Source organism: Astyanax mexicanus, chromosome 10 (genome assembly GCF_023375975.1).
Source record: "Astyanax mexicanus isolate ESR-SI-001 chromosome 10, AstMex3_surface, whole genome shotgun sequence".
NCBI classification, from domain to species: Eukaryota; Metazoa; Chordata; class Actinopteri; order Characiformes; family Acestrorhamphidae; genus Astyanax; species Astyanax mexicanus.
In genome coordinates this window covers 53,099,597-53,118,738 of record NC_064417.1, presented here as the reverse complement: position 1 = coordinate 53,118,738, position 19,142 = coordinate 53,099,597, and the positions used below count along the sequence as shown (strand labels likewise).

General features: G+C 38.7%; 1 protein-coding gene across 5 annotated transcripts in view; it reads left to right on the top strand.

Annotated features, from left to right (window-relative positions):
* Positions 1-19,142, top strand: part of diaph2 (diaphanous-related formin 2) — an 877,667-nt gene that overhangs the window by 632,373 nt on the left and 226,152 nt on the right. For all 5 annotated transcript variants that reach the window (XM_022683643.2, XM_022683642.2, XM_049484129.1 and 2 more), the window contains one exon: positions 7,210-7,334. In XM_022683643.2, coding sequence (XP_022539364.1) covers positions 7,210-7,334 — 125 coding nt within the window. The remainder of the gene's footprint in view (positions 1-7,209; positions 7,335-19,142) is intronic.

Sequence of the window (19,142 nt, the reverse complement as noted above, 5' to 3'; positions counted from 1 at the left end):
AGGTGAGAAGTCAACCGTGCTGCACTGTGCTGCTTGATTTAGGGTGTGTAAGAGTGTCTTTGCTGTCATAATGACAGGAAAAGTACACCTTGTTCAGCTCGAAATTCTTTAAATTAATAATGGGTGTGTCATCATTCGGGTGTAACGTGAAATTAACCAATCAAAGTGTCACAGAGAGTCAGGTGTGCTCTGATTTTGGCGGATTGCTATTTTAACGGCGCAGCTACCTGGACGTGTCCAACAAATTTACGGGAACAGCAATGTTATTTTATTTACTATTCTGTTTATTGTTGATATAAAAAAGTTGGGTTTGTGCACGGCTGCTTGTTCATGTGTTCATAACAACGCCTGAGTTACTGAGATAACGATGAACGTCTGACTGTTGGCGTCTGTCTAGGTTGTATTCAGTCAGTGGAGCTCCTGTGTTTTCTGTTACCAAGATAAACAAGCAAAACTCCAGAAATGTACCTGAACACACCTCATTTCCAGAACACCACGCCCATCAGTGTAGATATATTCAGAAGCTCTGCTGCTGTTTAAACCAGACAGGAGGAAGATAGAGTGAAAATAGACTCGAATGTTGGTGGGGTGTGAGATAGCAATGAGCATCCCCCGTGTCTCTAATCTTGGATCTATGTTTTTAGTTCTGATTTAGACTCGTATTTCAGCGATGCTGAGGCGAGTAATTTGCCTCCGCTAAGCACATGCTTGAGTGATGATGCAGAAACCTTAATAATTATAAGTAATGTATAAATATTTCCATGCTGGGGACGTGATGAATGCCTCGGCGCGTGCTATTACAGGATATACGGCATCATCCTGACAGCAGTCATTAGTATAATTTCGCATGTCCCAGAAACGGTGTGTATGAGCAGGACAGGAAGCTGGATGACTCTTCCTCTCGCTCTTCTTCATCTTGTTCCTGTCCTCGCTCTGCGAATTAAGCGTCTGAAAGATATTAATGTGGCCGCTCTGGTCCCCGGTAAACATTTTTATTTTATTATTTTATTCTGCTGTTAATGTTACTAATGAAATCCCAGAAGGACGCCTGCTTTATTCGGCCCGAGTCCCATTAAACCCGGCGAGCTGCTGTTCAGACAAACAGATTTACTGCTGAAAAAGGAGGAAGTGACCCGCAACGAGAGCGTACGCTCACAACAACATCAAAAGCCTTATTAACATATTTCCCAGATTAAAGGCTTTGTTTTGTACAGTGTAACACCAGCTGTACCACCCTGCAGATATCCACCCTGAGCTGGAGGAGCCGGTCACGAGGGCTTTCTTAAGAAGTGCAGTTCTGATCCGTCCATTAATTGACTCACATATTGGTTGGATTGTTGAGATTGATGAGATTGGTGTTTCTAGGTGGCTGCTGTGGTGTTCCAAGTGCGTTTTTAAGTAGTCCCAAGCTATTAGCGATTTGTGTTGCTAAGTTGTGGCTGTGGGGTTCGAATTGTTTTTTATTATAAAGTGAGTTATTTGGGATTGTTGTTTCTAGGTGGTTCCTGTGGTGTTCCAAGTGTTTGTGAGCTGTTTGAGATTGGTGTTGCTAAGTGGTCTTCCAAGTGTTTTTATGCTGTAGCCAGCTGTTAGAAATTGTTGTTGGTAGGTGGTTGCTAGGTGGCTGCTGTGGTGTTCCAAGTGTTTTTTTATTCTGTAGTGAGCTGTTCAGGATTGGTGTTGCTAGATGGTTACTGTGGTGTTCTAAGTGTTTTTATGCTGTAGTGAGCTATTTGGGATTGGTGTTGCTAGGTGGTTGCTGTGGTTTCCCAGGTACGTAGTTGATGTGACATTTCTAGGTGGTTGCTAGATAGTTGCTGTGGTATCCCAGGTATGTAGTTGATGTGGTGTTTCTAGACGGTTGCTGTGGTATTGCAGGTAGCACTACCATGTTGCTTAGTAGTTTGTAGAATGTTGCTGCGTGTTTCTTAGACAGTCAGAAGTGGGTTTACTTTATAAATACAGTTCTGATCCATCCACCCATCCATCCGTGTTTATTCTGAATCGAGCTGTTTAACATTGTGTTGCCAACTGGTTGATAGGAGGTTGCTGTGGTGTTCCAAGTGTTTTTTTATGCTGTTGCCAGTTGTTTGAGATTGGTGTGTCTAGGTGGTTGCTGCGGTATTCCGGTTAGTTGATTGTGTCTACGAAGACTGTAAGTATTTGTTAGTATGGGGTGAATTCCAACCATATGGAACAAATAACGATGGGAAAATTGATTCACTCGAACAAATAGTGTTTTTTTTTTTAACGATAAGTTAAATAATGGGTCAATAACGTGCTTTAAATTAACGTGTGATCTGTAATAGTGAGTGATGCCGTTCTGTCACTATTATAAAGCTAGTGTGAACAGACAGCAGCTCATCACTGTCGGGAATCCCGTCACATTCCGGCAGATCTCTAACAGCTCATCTCTATCTACTGGAGGAAACAGATGTCCAACAGATGGTGCATCACCTGTCAGTCTCCGGCGTGGAGAATCCCCGTCTCAGACCAAGTTTACAGCGACGGGACTCGAACTCTGAACCTGCTGAAAAATATTTATTTATTATCCTTTATATGTATATATTTATATATTCTATACCTTTTATATATCCTATATTAATTATCCAACTGTAACATACAAAACTAGAAAAGAGAATTTGGTTGCTCAGCTAAAGTTAATTCGGTGGTTGCTGTGGTATTCCCAGTGATTTTCATGCTGTTGACAGCTGCTTGAGATTGATTTTGCTAAGTAGTTGCTAGGCGGTTACTGTGCTATCCCAGGTGGTTGTTTTGAAGTTGTTAAGAGGTTAATGTGGTGTTGCTAGATGGTGGCTGTGGTGTTGCAGGTGGCTGCTGTGGTATTGTTCTGTTAATACTGGGTGGTTATTAAAGTGCTCCTGAATGTTTGCAATAGTATCCCACGTGGTTGCTGTGGTGTTGCTGTTGTAGGTGGATGCATAATTTGCTATGGCATTTTAAGCAGGTTCCAGCACTATGCTGTTGCTTAGTGGTTTGTAGGGTGTTGCTCATTTGGTTACTTTGGTATTGCCAAAAAAGTTGTTTTACTAGTGTGTAAGTGGTTGCTAGGTGGTTTACGTGGTATTCCAAGTGATTTCCATGCTGTTGACAGCTGTTTGAGATTGACTTTGCTTGATTGGTGGCTAGGCGGTTGCTGTGGTGTCCCAGGTGGTCGCTTTGTAGTTGTTATGGGGTTAATGCGTTGGTGCTAGATGGCTGCTTTGGTATTGCTGGTATTGCCCCGTCAATATTTTGTGTTTGTTAATGTGCTCCTAAATGTTTGCTATAGTATCCCACGTGGTTGCTGTGGTGTTGCTGCTGTAAGTGGATGCATGATTTGCTAAGGCTTTTCAGGCATTTGCCAGAACAATGTTGTTGCTTAGTGTTTGGTAAGGTATTGCTGCTTGTTTTTTAGACAGTTGCTACAGTGTTACTAGATGGTAGCTGTGGTATTGCATGGGGCTGCTAGGGTATTGCTGGTATTGCTTTGTCAATACTGTGTGGTTTTTAAGGTATTCCTGGATGCATGATTTTCTTTGGCATTTCATGTATTTTCCACCACAATGTTGTTGCTTAGTGGTTAGTAAGGTTTTGCTGGGTGCTTTGTTAGACAGTTGCTATAGTTTTTTAGGTGGTTGCTCCGGTGTTGCCAAAAAAAGTTGTGTTTTACTAATGTATAAGTGGTTGCTGTGGTCTTCCAAGTAGTTTTCATGCTGTTGCCAGCTGGTTGCTTGGTGGTTGCTTTGAAGTTGTTGAGGTCGTTGATGTGGAATTGCTAGATGGTGGCAGTGGTATTGCAGGTGGCTGCTATGGCATTGCTCGATTAATCCCAGATGGTTGTTTTTGTCAGAGCTGTGTTGTTGCTTAGTGGTTGGTATGGTTTCCGCTGTGGTTTCTCAGGTGGTTGCTACGGTGTTGTCAAAAAGGTTGGGTTTTACTAGTGTATACGTGATTGCTAGGTGGTTGCTGTGATTTTGTGGTGTTGAAGATCGTGGCTATGGTATTGCAGTTGGTTGCAATGGTATTTCTCCATCGATTTCCTGAATGTTTGGTTTGGCATTTCAAGCTTTTGCCAGACCTGTGTTGTTGCTTAGTGGTTGGTTGGGTGTTGCTACGTGCTACGTGTTTTTTTTAGACATTTTCCATGTTTTTTTGGGTGGTTGCTGTGGTATTGTCGAATAGGTTGAGTGTTACAAGTGTAATTTACATTATATTGTTACAGTTGAAAGTTGCAAAAACCTGTTACTATACAAAAATGAGGGATTGATGATCAAAATGATGTCAAAAAAGTATGTTTCTCTCTCTTTTTGCGCTGGTAGTCTCTCTCGCTGTCTCTCTCTCTCTCTCTCTCTCTCAGTTTTTACGGTGGTTCTGATCCTGCTCTGCTCGGGGAAGGCGGTGTGAGCACCGGCGCTGCTCCGGGAGCATTAACCCCAGCTTTGTGAGGCTTGATTAGGGGACAGTAAATCCCTGGTTGTGGAGGAACTCCAGCATGTTCTAATGACACAGCTTCTGGTTCCACATTGTCCGGGTGATTTGTGTTGGCGGTGTGTTTTGTCCGCGCTGGGTGGGCTTATTGCCGGGGAAGAGAGGGAAAAGCAGGTGTAAGACGGCGGTGAACCCAACAATCACTGCGGATAACTCGTCCCTCTGTCCTCATAACTCCAGACTTTTACCTTCTGAACACTTTCTTTTCTATTTTTCATTTCTCACCCACGACTATAGAAGCATTCTGAAAGAAAACAATAAGGATTAGTTTCTTAGGAGGTTCTGGGTTAATTTTATCTTTTATGTTTTTTTTTTATCCTCTGTGATTTTATTCCTGTCCAGAACGATCATGTACGTGTTTTTCTCAGACGTCCTCTGATAAATAAATTACAGGCTGAATTATCTACTGTTTTTCTCTCCGTGCTCCGTGCTTTCCGTGCTCCTCCGGTAATTTTAGTCCCGTCCAGATGCACATCTCTGAGTTTCGTCTCCTCACCTTTAAAAAATAGATATTTGTCCACTGCTGCGCACCGTAATTACTGTACACTTTGGGTGCCCGTTTCCATGGAGATCCACGTAAAAAAAAAACACAACAGCAAGTGGAAATGGAGGAGCTACTGAACGCTGTGATGATGTCATGTGACCGAGGAAAAAAGCCTAAAAACTCACTGGTCCTTCTGTTTTTTTCAGTTGCAGTCCGGATGCAGGAGTTTTATCTCTAAAGAGTAGAAGTGTGAGATATTTTTCACAGATGTCCCCCTGAGAAAATAATCCCGTCCAAAAAAACGTCTGGACAGGCCTCTTTTCTCTCGTTTAAAATGTTTTCTTTCTTTTTATGATTTTTTACATTGTAAATTTAATATTGAAGACTAATCATGATTAATTTGATAAATTCGAAATACAGTTTTAATGCAATTCTTTTTAAATGGAGTTATTGCAATTTTACATCTTTTTAATCTAAAATATCTGAAAACGCTACTCATTTCTGAAGAGTTTATCCACACAAATATCAGATGGGATAAAGCATATATTTATCTAGAAATAAATCCTATAATTAAAAAAAAAAAAACTGCAGCATCATCGCTCTCTGATGAGGATATGTGATTAATTATAGAAAACAATAATAATCTCTCCTTCAAAGTTTATTCTGTGACTCGTTTAGTGCGTTATTTCTCAGTTTTTAATCACAAACCTGCTGATTATTTAAGAGAATTAGTATTAGTGCATGCCTTTTGCTTTGATTTTTTGTTTTGAGACGAGCAAAGTGTACTTTTCCAGTCGTTACGATAGCGAAGACACACTGACACGCCCTAAATGAAGTCAGATGTCCAGTAAACTGGTCGAGTTCGTAAAGATGTTTGAGAGATCAGGTTGACCCTCAGTGTTGGACTGAAGCCTCTCTTTAGTTCGGGGATCATTCAGAACGAGCGTATCAATAACGGTAAATCCACACCAGTCCTGATCCTGCTGTAACACACTGCGGGAGCTTTGATGTGGGGAGTTGAAAGCGGTGTATGGAGGGGGATTGTGGGTAAACACTGATTATTTACAGATTAATGAAGCCGCTGTATCCTGAGGACCCATACCTCCCTCTACTCAAACACGGCTCCACAGCTTATCGGACTCAGGCCTGATCACACGCGCACTCCTGACTCACGAGACGCCTTTAATCCCCACACTGACTTTAATGTGTTTGTTTGGTCGTTTAAAAAATATAATTATTTCAATATTTATTAGTATCAGATTTTCATGGCTTTGCTTTTTGTTTCCCGTTATATTTTTATTACACTATATTTTTTATGATGTTCTGGATTAATTTTCTCTTTTATTTGGGTCCTCTGTGATTTTATTTCCGTCCAGAACGATCATGTAGGTGTTTTATTTCTCAGACGTCCTCTGAGAAAATTACAGGCTGAATTATCTACTGTTTTTCTCTGAACTCCGTGCTCCTCCGGTAATTTTAGTCCCGTCCGGACGCACATTTCTGAGTTTCGTCTCCTCGCCTTTAATAAAATAGATATTTGTCCACTGCCGCGCACCGTGATTACTGTACACTTTGGATGGACGTTTCCACGGAGATCCATGTTAAAAACACAACAGCAAGTGGAAATGGAGGAGCTACTGAACACCGCAATGTCATGTGACCGAGACAAAAGCCTAAAAACTCACTGGACCTCCTGTTTTTTTTTTCAATTGCAGTTCAGATGCAGGAGTTTTATCACTAAAGAGTAGAAGTGTGAAATATTATACACAGACGTCCCCCTCAGAAAATAATCCTGATTCCTGAAGAGGTAGAGTTACAGGTATACAGTGAATAACAGCTCTATTTGAGTAATGTTCGAATCCAGATTATGAGAAGCAACAACTACTCAACTAAATAAAGAAAGTGTATTCACAGCAAAGACCATCAAAAATGTTATGATGATGATGATGATGATGATGAAACTGGTGCTCATCAGACGTACCAGCCTCAGAAACCACAAGTTAACAGCTCCCCAGATAAGAGCAGCTAAATGCTTCTCTATGCTTTTCACTAAATGCTCTTCACTATTCATTTATTATGTAGGAAATAAACTTTTAATGAACACAATGAATGAGAAGGTTTGTCGAATCTTTGTACTGGCCTTTTTTACACTTTTGTATACAGTTTTTGTTGATTAGACTATAAAATCTGTCTATAAACATTTAATAAACATCTTCACCATCTTCTGTTCACAGTCTCCGCCCAGATCCTGAAGGCCAGTTTGGATACGATGGAGCGCCACATCCAGCGGCTGGAGAACGACATCCAGAACTTCCCCAAGACGGACGACAAGCAGGATAAGTTTGTGGAAAAAATGTCCATATCCTTTATTCTCTTTATTTACTCTTTCATTTAAAACGCTAAACGTTACTGAGGTCACGGTTTAGTGGAACTCCCTTGTGTTCCTGTGGGTTGTGGAACAGCGAATAGTGTTTATTTATTTACTAATAGTTCTGTGCAAATGTTTGTTTTTGTAAAATACATTTTGTAAAATATTCTCATAAAACTACTTTGCAGCCCCTTTAGCAACCAACAGCTATACTATAGTTACAGTTTGGCAACCACCTAGCAACATTATCAACCACCTACTGTATCTACACCATAGCAACCACCTTAGCAACTGACTTTCATCATACACCAAGCAACACTTTAGCAACCACCTAGAAACTTCTTATCAAATGACTAGCAAATCACCACTATCCACCTAGAAACATTGTAGCAGCTGACTAGCAACACATCATCAGCCATCTAACAAAACCTTAGCAACAACCTAGCAATTCCTTATCATCTAACTAGCAACACCTCATCAGCCACCTAGCAACATCGTAGCAGCTGACTGGCAACATCTCATTAGCCACTAGCAACAACTCACCAGCCACCTAGCAACACCATAGCAGCTGACTGGCAACATCTCATTAGCCACTAGCAACAACTCACCAGCCACCTAGCAACACCATAGCAGCTGACTGGCAACATCTCATTAGCCACTAGCAACAACTCACCAGCCACCTAGCAACACAATAGCAGCTGACTGGCAACATCTCATCAGCCACCTAGCAACACTATTGCAACCACCTAGCAACACCTCATCAGCAATCGAGCAACGCTTTAGCAACCACATAGAAACATCAATGTCGCTTCGGACAAAAGCCTCTGCCAAATGTATGTAATGTAATGTAATGCAATGTGATCTTAGCAAACGACATGCAAAATCTCACTAGCCACCTAGAAACAATGTAGCAGCTGACTAGACTACACCTCATCAGCCACCAACCAACACCTTATCAGCTAACTAGCAACACCCTATCATCTACCAAGCAACACCTCATCAGCAATCTAGCAACACTTTAGCATTTAACTAGCAACACCTTATCCGCCACCTAGCAACACTGTAGCAACCACTTAGCAACACCTGATCAGCCACCTAGAAATACCTTAGCAGTTGGCTAACAGCACCTCATTAACCACCTATCAATTCTTTAGCATCTAACATCTTAACAAATGACTAGCAAAACTCACTAGCCACCTAGAAACAATGTAGCAGCTGACTTTGAATCACCTTCGCAATCCCTTAGCAATGCCTCATCAGCCACATGGCAACACCTCAGCAACCAACACTATACTATACTATAGCAAACCCCATGGTAAATAAACTCAGCAGATGCTGAGTCTCTCTTGTTTCATTGATTTTGTTTTTATTAAGGTGGAAATTCTTCTTTGTGTTATTTTACTCTCTCCTGAAATCTGAGCTGCATTAGTGGGTTTTTATTGGTGGGTTTCTCCTGGTGGAGGGAGGCGGTGTGGTGTGAGGAACCGGTCCGGTCCCGGTGGGCCGTGAGACGGGTGGGATCGCTCCTCAGTGAGTAGATTATCTGATGGGTCCTCCTTGCCGTGGGAGTCGAGTCTGAGAGATATTTATACAGCGTTCCTCCACTTTCCCCTCCGGACCTTAACGGAGCGGTTCTGATCCGGGTATCCTGATCTCATCTGCTGACCCGCCGCCGGCTGTTTCCTCCAGAACTTTCTGAGGGCTATCGGCTCTCCAGGCTCGTCTCCCGTTTCCGTACCGGAGAGCTTTAGCTCCATGTTTAACACGCTAATTCAATTAGCAACGCCCCGCCGTCTCCAGCAGTCTATTTTAAAGAGTACGGGGATCTGACACGACCGATTCCCTTCTCCTGAACGCTAACGCTAACCGCTAACGTTTATTCATTTCACTCTGAACCTGGAGAAGCTCCTTATCCTCACTATTCTGTTTTTGGATCCAAGCTTACTTCGGGAAAAAATGCTATCCAAAAACGCTGGTGGAAACAAGTCTGTTGTAGACATTTAGCATAAAAACATTAAATCGATCTAACAACACCTCATCAACCACCTAGCATTTTATTTAATTTAATAAAACTATAGCAACATCCTTAAAACACCTTAGCAATCGATCCATTAGCATAGTAAACACTTTACTGTAACACCTCAGTAAGAAGTACCTGTGCTGCAGCAACACCATATCAACCACCAAGCGATACCTTATTAAACAAGCCCAAGACTGCAACAGCATCTTAACAAACATCAATACTGTAGCAATACTGTAGCAACCACCAAGCAACATCGTATCAAAGAGGCCCCCAACAATAGAAACATCTTCACAAAAATGTTAATACTGTAGCAACACCATAGCAACCACCAAGCAACACCTTACAAAACAGGTCTAATACACTAACAAGATCTTAACAGAAGTTCTGTTTCCTCCAGAACTTTCTGAGGGCTATCGGCTCTCCAGCCTCGTCTCCCGTTTCCGTACCGGAGAGCTTTAGGTCCACGTTCAACACGCTAATTCAATTAGCAACGCCCCGCCGTCTCCAGCAGTCTATTTTAAAGAGTACGGGGATCTGAGATGACCGATTCCCTTCTCCTGAACGCTAACGCTAACGGCTAACGTTTATTTATTTCACTCTGAACCTGGAGAAGCTCTTTATCCTCACTATTCTGTTTTTGGATCCAAGCTTACTTCGGGAAAATCTTAAGCACCCTAGATTTAGCAAAAATGCTTTTGGAAACAAGTCTGTTGTCATCATTTAGCTAAAAGTCTTTTAACATTAAACTAACCTATCACCTTAACACCTCATCAACCACCTAGCATTTTATTTAATTTAATAAAACTGTAGCAAACTCCTTGAAACACCTTGAAACACTTTAACTGCAACGCCTCAGTAACAGCTACCTGTGCCGTAGGAACACCATAGCAACCACCAAGTGACACCTTATCAACCAGGTGCCCAATACTATAGCAACATCTTAACAAACAACATCCATATTGTAGCAACACCGTAGCAACCACCAAGTGACACCTTATCAAACAGGTGCCCAATGCTATAGCAACATCTTAACGAAAACAACGTCAATATTGTAGCAACACCGTAGCAACAATCAAGCAACACTTTATCAAACAATCTCAATACCATAGCAATATAACTAACGGAACTTTTACCTGGGTTATAGTAACATCACAGCAACCACCAACAACCACCAAGCAACACCTAAGCGACCACCTATCATTAAAATTTATTTTAATGTAAGTATTTTTTATAAGCATTGTTTGTGTGTACTAAATGCACTGCGTAAACATGGGGGCGTGGCCAGCAACAGCTTATTTGCATAAAAGTGATATTGTGTGAAAACTCCATGAACATGTTTTGTATAGAACATAAACCTAACTTGAGTTAGAATAGGTTTGTTTATATGTCGTGTATAAAAATGATTTTATTTATTTACGATATATATAAATATATTAATACTCAACTCAACTTGACTTTGTTTTAAAGCACTTTAAAAACAACAGCTAAAACAAATTGATGTACATAATTATAATAATTATATACAATAATTATAAACATAAAATCAAGCACTAAAGCAATAAGACAAATTAGAAATAAAACAGTTAAAAGTAATATTTGAATCAAAGTGTAAGTAGTCTCTAGTAGTTTCTGTTCATAACTAAAGTTCATTGCTCTTTAGAAGTAATATGTAAATGCATTGTTACACTATTATACTATTATATCATATCTGTGGTATAAAATGTTCATTTTAAATTGATAAAAATTGACACAGCCATACTTTTATCTTATCTGAACCGACTGGTTAGTTTTTATCTTAGCTGACGTGTGATTTTTCTACTTTTATTTTATTAACACAGACCTGCTGGAGGAGTAACTCCTCTATTCTGGCTGCTTTTGGTTCTGATTGACGGGCCCGCGGTACCGGCAGTACCTCACCACTTTTATTAGCTGCGAGTGAGAATCATTAATCAGTGATTTATCAAGTCAGAAAGACTTCCCATATGTTCCCGAGAGCAGGAGAGACAGCAGTTAACCTTATTTTAGCTCTTTGTTCGTGAGCTCAGAGTGCAGATTTATGGAGGCTTACGCTGCACTTTACTCAGCGTAAGAATAATAGCATCTGCACGCATTAACAATCTGCTCCCAGTCAACGAGGGCCGCTTAGAGCCCCGTAATTACCCAACACCGGGGCCCTAACGCTCCACGCCACGGCCGGATCTGGCTCTGCACCAAAACCTGTTTTAATAAAAATATTATTACCATTTTAAGACTGGTTCTGGTCTTATGCCACTGATATACTGATAGTATAATAGCATTATAATGTGGTTACACCCTTTAAAAAGCAAAATATCTCTAAATAATGAGTAGTTCTGGAGATCGTTTGTCATCTTGCTAATTAACACATTTGTAGCATATTTTGAAAATGCTTAAAACTTTAAAAATAGTCTAATTAGTTCTTATTTTGACTCATTTTTGACACGTGTTGCATGCAGCGTTCTAGCAGTTTCCATGCAGAAACTGTGGTGATCTGGTCAGTGTAACATTTAGCAGTTTAATTTTTGACTGTATCAAGCAAAATTCAAAAATAGAAAACTGGGTATAAAACATAATCATACCTTTTTTCCTATTCAGTAAAGTACAGAAGAAATGGGGTTTCATCCAGTTTTTCAATTACATAGTTTTTCATTTCAGCCTTTGGGAAACAGAATTTAAAAAAAAATATATATATATATTTTCAGCTTTGTCAATGTTTGTATCTTGTAACACAAATCTGATGGTATAATTCTTGCAAAATGCAAGAAATTAAAGTTTTTCATAAAAAAAATGGGAAAAATGGATGAAAACGTATTTCTTGTACACTGCAATACATAAAAAATAAAAAAAAACAAATAAGAATTTTTTACATACAATTTTCTATTGCTGCGTTTATCTTGAAACTGTGAGAAAAATACATTTTAAATGTTACACTAACCTTATCCCAGCCTTAGACTCAACTCATTCATAGCTCTTGAGATTCTGGTTGAAGGATTAAAGGGAAACTTAATGTGAAGCGTTGCTGTGTTGCAGCTTTGTGCCACTTACAAAAACGCAAACATGTAAGACAAAAGATTAATAGCATATGCACGCAGTAAATTCTGCATTCATTTATTTAAAAAAATTGTAATATACCACCTTGCTTACTGTATCCCAATATATAGCAATATAATACATTGAATTGTTACTCTTTTTTATGTATCTATACATTAATTTCAATTTTTCTCCCAGTTTTCTCCTAATTTAGCTAGACCAATTGTTCCACCCATTCATCTGCTATTTAGATGTATATCCCTCCCCCTATCACTAGTGATGCTCCAACACCAGGAGGGTAAAGAAGACTAGCACACGCCTCCTCTGATACATGTGAAGTCAGACTCCGCCTCTTTTCGAACCTTTTTGCCGAGTAGCATCACAGCAGCGCTAACGCGCGGAGGAAAGCGCAGCGACTCGGTTCTGATACATCAGCTCACAGACGCAGCCTTGTGCTGATCCACATCACCCTAGGAGTGATGAGGGGAAAGAGAGAGCGCCATCTACTGTACTGTACCCACCTATTGTGCTCTCTCAGGGCTCCGGCAGCTGATGGTAAGCTGCATGACTATGATTTGAATCAGCGATCTCCAGCCATCTTCGTGGCAGCGCTTTAGAATTCTCCACTGAAGAATCGTAATTCTTGCATCCTGTGCGGCCCTGATGAGTGCCAGTTTCATCCTCATAATGTGTTTGATAGTCTTATTTGATGTCGTCATGCAGCATCATACCTGCAGTTTTTTTGTTATATTTTTGTCAGTACAGATCTCTGTAGGTCATGTTGGCGTACGGTACGATATTGATAAGTCGATAATGTAATTATTGTGACGAGTTCAGGCACATCCAGGCCAGAACCGGGTCCGTGTCTGAGTGTCAGTACTGTGTGGGTATTGATTGGCCGGTGCAGGGTGTGCTGGGATCTGATTGGAGGAATCTGATTGGAGGAGAAGGTGTAGAGCAGCAGTGTCTGGGCTTGCAGCTTCTCTGGAGCCTGGTGTAAAAGGTGTTTTAGAGTGAGAAGTGAACTCAGGAGTGACGACCTGACCCAGACTAACCTGGACTTTTATTAGAAACAGGAGCAGAGTGATGCTTCACTTCATTCTTCACCAAATACTGTGGATTTCTTATTTTCTTTAAACTATTAATAAAGAAAAACTTGATTAGAATAGACGGTAACACTTTATTTGGTACCACTTTAAAATAAGACTACCTTTATAAAGGGTTTATAAATGGTTTACAATCAATTTAAGAAATATTTACTTATTAGGTTGTAAATGCCTTAAAAATCATCATTAATAATCAGTTATAACACATACATAGAGGGCAACAATATAGATGGCTGTGGGTTCAGTATTTAACAAACAAAATGCCATTGTTGCCCTTTCTATGCATGTGTTATAACTGATTATTAATGATTTTTAAGGCATTTACAACCTAATTAGTAACCATTTATAAACTTATTGCAAACCATTTATAAACCCTTTATAAAGGTAGTCTTATTTTAAAGTGGTACCCTTTATTATAAGGAACACAAATTAGGCGCTTATTAATGTCTTATTATTTGCTTAATAAAGCCTTAATTACACATTTGTAAATGATTTATTCACTACTTATTAGGCTTTATTATGTGTTATATTAAGTGTTATTGGTGCTTAATTAGGGGTCTGTGATTTTTTAAATATTTATTCAGTTCTTTTTAGTCTCTGATTAGTGATGAACAGAAGCTTACTTTAGAATATGGTGCACATCTTGGTCTATTAGTGACTTATTAACCCCTTATTAACTCTTTTATAATAACCTCCAGCACAGCCATAACCTTACCATAAACTCACATAGATAAACTCAAACTGCTGCCAATTATAATAACACTAATAACATGTAGAATTAGCTAATAGTTAATAATGCCTTATAACCTGATTAATAACAGGGTGCTGACATAACTGTTTATTGTGCACTATAAGAATCATTTACACCAATAACACTTATAACACAGAATCAAGCCTAATAAATAGTGATTAAATCATTTACAAATGTCTAATTAAGGCTTTATTAAGCAAATAATCAGACATGAATAAGCACCTAATTTGTGTTCCTTAAAATAGTGTTACCGAATAGACTTGCCTTGTTTCCCTGTTATATTTATTTTTTTCATATTTCACTGCTGTATATAATCATGTTCTTACTTATTCAATTAAATATAATAGTAAATAATATCCATAACACATAACACTGTTTATATATTTCCATCCTGGATGTAAAATTAACAACACTTTAATATTTATATTTAGTTGGCTTATTCCACCTTAAATCTTGAATCTTTTCCCTCCGTGCATGTTCCTCCTTGTTCCCCTGTCTGTGTTTATTTGTAGCTCCGCCCCCTTGTTACATGTCCTCAGGTGTTTCCCGTTTCCTTTTTTGTTTTGTGTGTTTTTGTAGTCGTTTGTCGGTTCTTCTGTACGTCTGTTATTCGTCTTTTGCTTATTAATGGTTTATAAGGTATTCACAAACTAATTAATAACCCTTAATAAACTTCTGCTTAAAATATTTATAAACCTTTTATAAAGAAACCGTTTTTAAAGTGGTACCTTCATATTTTTTCTTTATAGTTTGGATGACTTCAGTATAGTTTAAAAATAATTTAAAAACACTATTTTAAGTTGTGTTTAAACTTCTGACTGGTACTGTATCTTCAAAAATACATTGATTATTATAACAGATTGTATTTAGACATTTTGTGTTTTGTGTCTGAAAGTGATATTTTGATATTTTAGACGTTGTCGCCAGGCTGAAGCTGTTTTTCTCCGCCGCGCCGTGTGAAACTGCCGGGTTATTGAATTTGTGGACTGGGTGCATACTGGGTGAAGTGGTGGTTGGAGGGGTTGGGGGGATGCTGAGTGTGGCGGGTGGAGGCTGCGCTGAGTGGTTCACCATAGCAACCGCCTTTACAGTGCAATGCTTTATGAATTTGACCTGAGTGTGACCCTTTAGCACACTGCCAAACGTGGAGTGAAATGGGGCGAATTGCAGAAACCAGCAGTGCTTTACGCTGTATGAAACAGTGCTGATGTTGCTCAGATACCCTACATTCACACCTAGCATTAACACTCCTGATGAGTGCCAGTTTCATCGTTGTAACATTTTGTCACGTCTTGGCCTGTTTAGTTTCTGTTTTACCTTCTGTGCTCGTGTTAATCTCTGTTTATTTACCTCCCATGTCTCCACCATCTGTGTTTTTTTTTACCTATGTCTCTTTTGTAGCTCCGCCCCCTCGTTACCTGTCGTCAGCTTCCTGTTTCCTGTTGCCCGTCTGTATTTATAGTCTGTGTGTTTCCTTGTTGGTGTCGGTTCTTTTATCTCTTTGTATTTTCAATGGTCCCTATGTTCTTCATATTTCTTATTTTCTGTTTTGCTTCAGTTAGTAGTTTGTTTGTTTAGTTCTCTTTAAATATATACGTTTATTAATCAATTAATAAAAATAATTTATTAATTATTGATCAGTAATCGGATTACAAATGCTTTAAGAAAATACATTTAAAATCAGATTTTAGATGTGAACGAATACGTATATAGATATAGATATTTTTGCAATTATTTGCAAACAGATCACCCCATATATATATATAATATAAATAGCAATAAATCATGTTAATTCCAAGTGTGAACAGAACCAAAATCTGGTTCATTTCTGCTTTACACACCATTTTTTATTTCTTTTCTTTTTTTAAATGATGTAGAGCACTAAGCACTGTGTAATTTAATTTAGCTCAGAATCGCACTCCGCCTTGTCATGTTTTCCCACTCTTCTTCTTCCTCCTCCTCCGCTCCGGGGGAATCCAACACAAAGCGTTTTGTGTAAAAACAGGTTTCATATGCAGAGCGTTTGTTTCTTTTATGACGACGCATCAGACGTATCAGATTCAGAGTATCAGAGTTCTGCCTAGAAGGAAGCACTAAAGAAGGAGGTGATATTCAGCAGATTTCATGAGATAAAGGCGTAACATCCTGTTAAAACTAAATAAATATATAAATATATGTATTTATAAATAAATACATGCAAGAATTAAGGAGAGAAATATAAAACTGTGGCTGAGAGCCCGTGTTGGCTCGGCGTGGTGTGTGTGTGTGTGTGTAGGCACCACCCCCCTGCTTATTTAGATATAATCTTCATAATAACACACTCATCTTCCACCCTTACTGCTGACATTTTGTGATATTAAAAATCTCGCCAAATATGTTAAATAACTTATTACATTCGTACAAAGATGCCAGAGCCAGGAGAACAAATATATGTTTATTATCTCCCACAGCAATATATATATTTATATACATATACAGGTGAAATACCAGCCCTGTAAATAGCAGCGGGAGCGGTGGGTGGGATGGCGCTGTGCCTGTGTTTGATGGATAAGTGAACTGTTATGGTCTGACTGAAATATAGTTGTAATATATGTTTTTTGTTTCCTGCAATTACTGCAGTATATGCACAGTGTGTGTACTTTGTGTGTGTTTTCTTTAATCTGGGAAGCTGTTAACATTCACTTTCTGAGACTTATAACTCTTGTGCATTCCTGATAAGTGCCAGTTCCATCATCATCAACATTTTCTATTATATTTTTTTTTCAATTGCACTTGAGGATACTTTCAGATTTCTTGAAGTTGACGTTTGCATTGACTGACCTTAATTTTTTCTTAGTCATTTTTTTTTAAATCTTTACTTACTTGAGTAGTTATTAAGTCATAACCTGGATTTGAACATTACTCAAATAGAGCCGTTATTCACTGTATACCTGTAACTCTACCTCTTCACTACTTTACTTTAACTGATGCTCTCAAACACTTTATTAAGAGACAAGAAATTCAAGTAATTAACTCTTGATGAGTTCAGCACAGCTGTTAACTGAAAGCCTGAATTCCAGGTGATTCTCCCTCCTAAAACTGACTGAGAAAATCCAGCAGAGATGCTCAAAACTCATCATCTAAACAAGAGGAGATACTTTAAAGAATGTAAAATATAAAACATATTCTGGTTTGTTTAACACTTTTTCATTTAATAAATAAATTCAAATGTTTTTTTCTTCATACTTTGGATGAATTTAGTATTAATCTATAATTCAAAAGATTTTAAAATAATGAAATAACACAGAATTTAAGATGCGTCCAAACTTTTGACTAATACTGTATATAAACATGTTATTTAGCAATCAATAAAGTATCTATCTATCCATCCATCCACCCGACCCACCCACCCACCCACCCACCCATCCATCCATCCATCCATCCATCCATCCATCCATCCATCCATCCATCCATCCATATGGAATGGGACAATATATTGATATCACAATATAACAGCGTGAACCAGCAGCTCAGTTTCCTCTGCTGAGAAGAGTTTGTTGGACACGTCCAGGTAGCTGCACTGTTAAAATAGCAATCCACCAAAGTCAGAGCTCCCTTGACTCTTAAAGGGAATGATGAGCAAGAGACACTCTGATTGGTTTATTATTTCATGTTACGCCCAAAAATAAACACATCCATGATTCATTAAGAATTAGAATAGGTACATGTATTTTGCTTTGTGTTTCAAACAGTGCAAGGTGTACTTTTCCTGTTGTTACAATAGCAAAGACACACTGACGTACCCTAGACATAACAAATATTCAAGTCAAGTAGTTTTATTGTCAATACTGCATATGTACAGGACATACAGAGAATATTGATTTTTTGTGTTAATTTAAGCAGCATTTTTGTTTAAATTTTTTAAAATATTTTTTTATTATTTGCTAGTGTGAACGTATTACAGGGCAAGTAAACTAAACTAAATCTTAATGCAGTGTAAAATATACCCTAACAAATATATTATTTTTGTATCATATATGTTAAATGTCATTGTGATGGATTAAAATAGTTGAAAGTGTGTTTGTACCATTCATACGTTTGATATCACCTGTCTTGTAACTCTGCTTACTTTAATTACTTACCGTTTTCATCATATTTAGATAATAATTATTATCATATTTAGTTAATATTTATGCTAATTTTATCGCTTTCATGTCAGGCAGGTTCACATTAAAAAAAAAAATTCTCAAAAAAAGACATTGGTCTGTGAATATTAACTAACTAATAAATCTCAATAGTACACAGCTTTTTCTGTCATAGCAAAATCATCTACAGATACGTTCATCACTCTGGATGCTGTGAGTTGTTCACTGCTGGCATCACATTAGTCGTTTAATTATTATTTCACGTGTGTATTTATAAATAACCCAGGCTGAGACTAGCAGCTGTGGATATACGTGTTTATAGAGGGTGTACGCTGGTATTTAATGGTTAATGTAGTTGAAAAGCTGGTAAACTAGCTGGTTATTGGTGTTTTTCTGCTAAAAGGTCTTTTTTTGTCCTTAAGTGAAATACAGCAGGTCTTTCTGAGTTGTTTATGATGCTCCACATGATGAAACTCTTCCTCAAACTCGTCCTCATTGTCTGCAGCAGCTAGTAAAAAAAATTACTCAGAAAAACACAAACGAGTCGATCAGGAAAAGCACCGTGTCTACATCAACCCATGAATTAGTATCTATGGCCCCGCCCACCTCGGTTTGGGACCGCCCACAGGCAGAGCTGAAGCCGGGCGGCGAAGCCGTCTCGTCAGATAGGAGATAACTAACAGCGCTAGGAACAGCATGCAGTTCATTCCTGTGTTATTTGTGCGAATAACACATCAGTGTTTATAT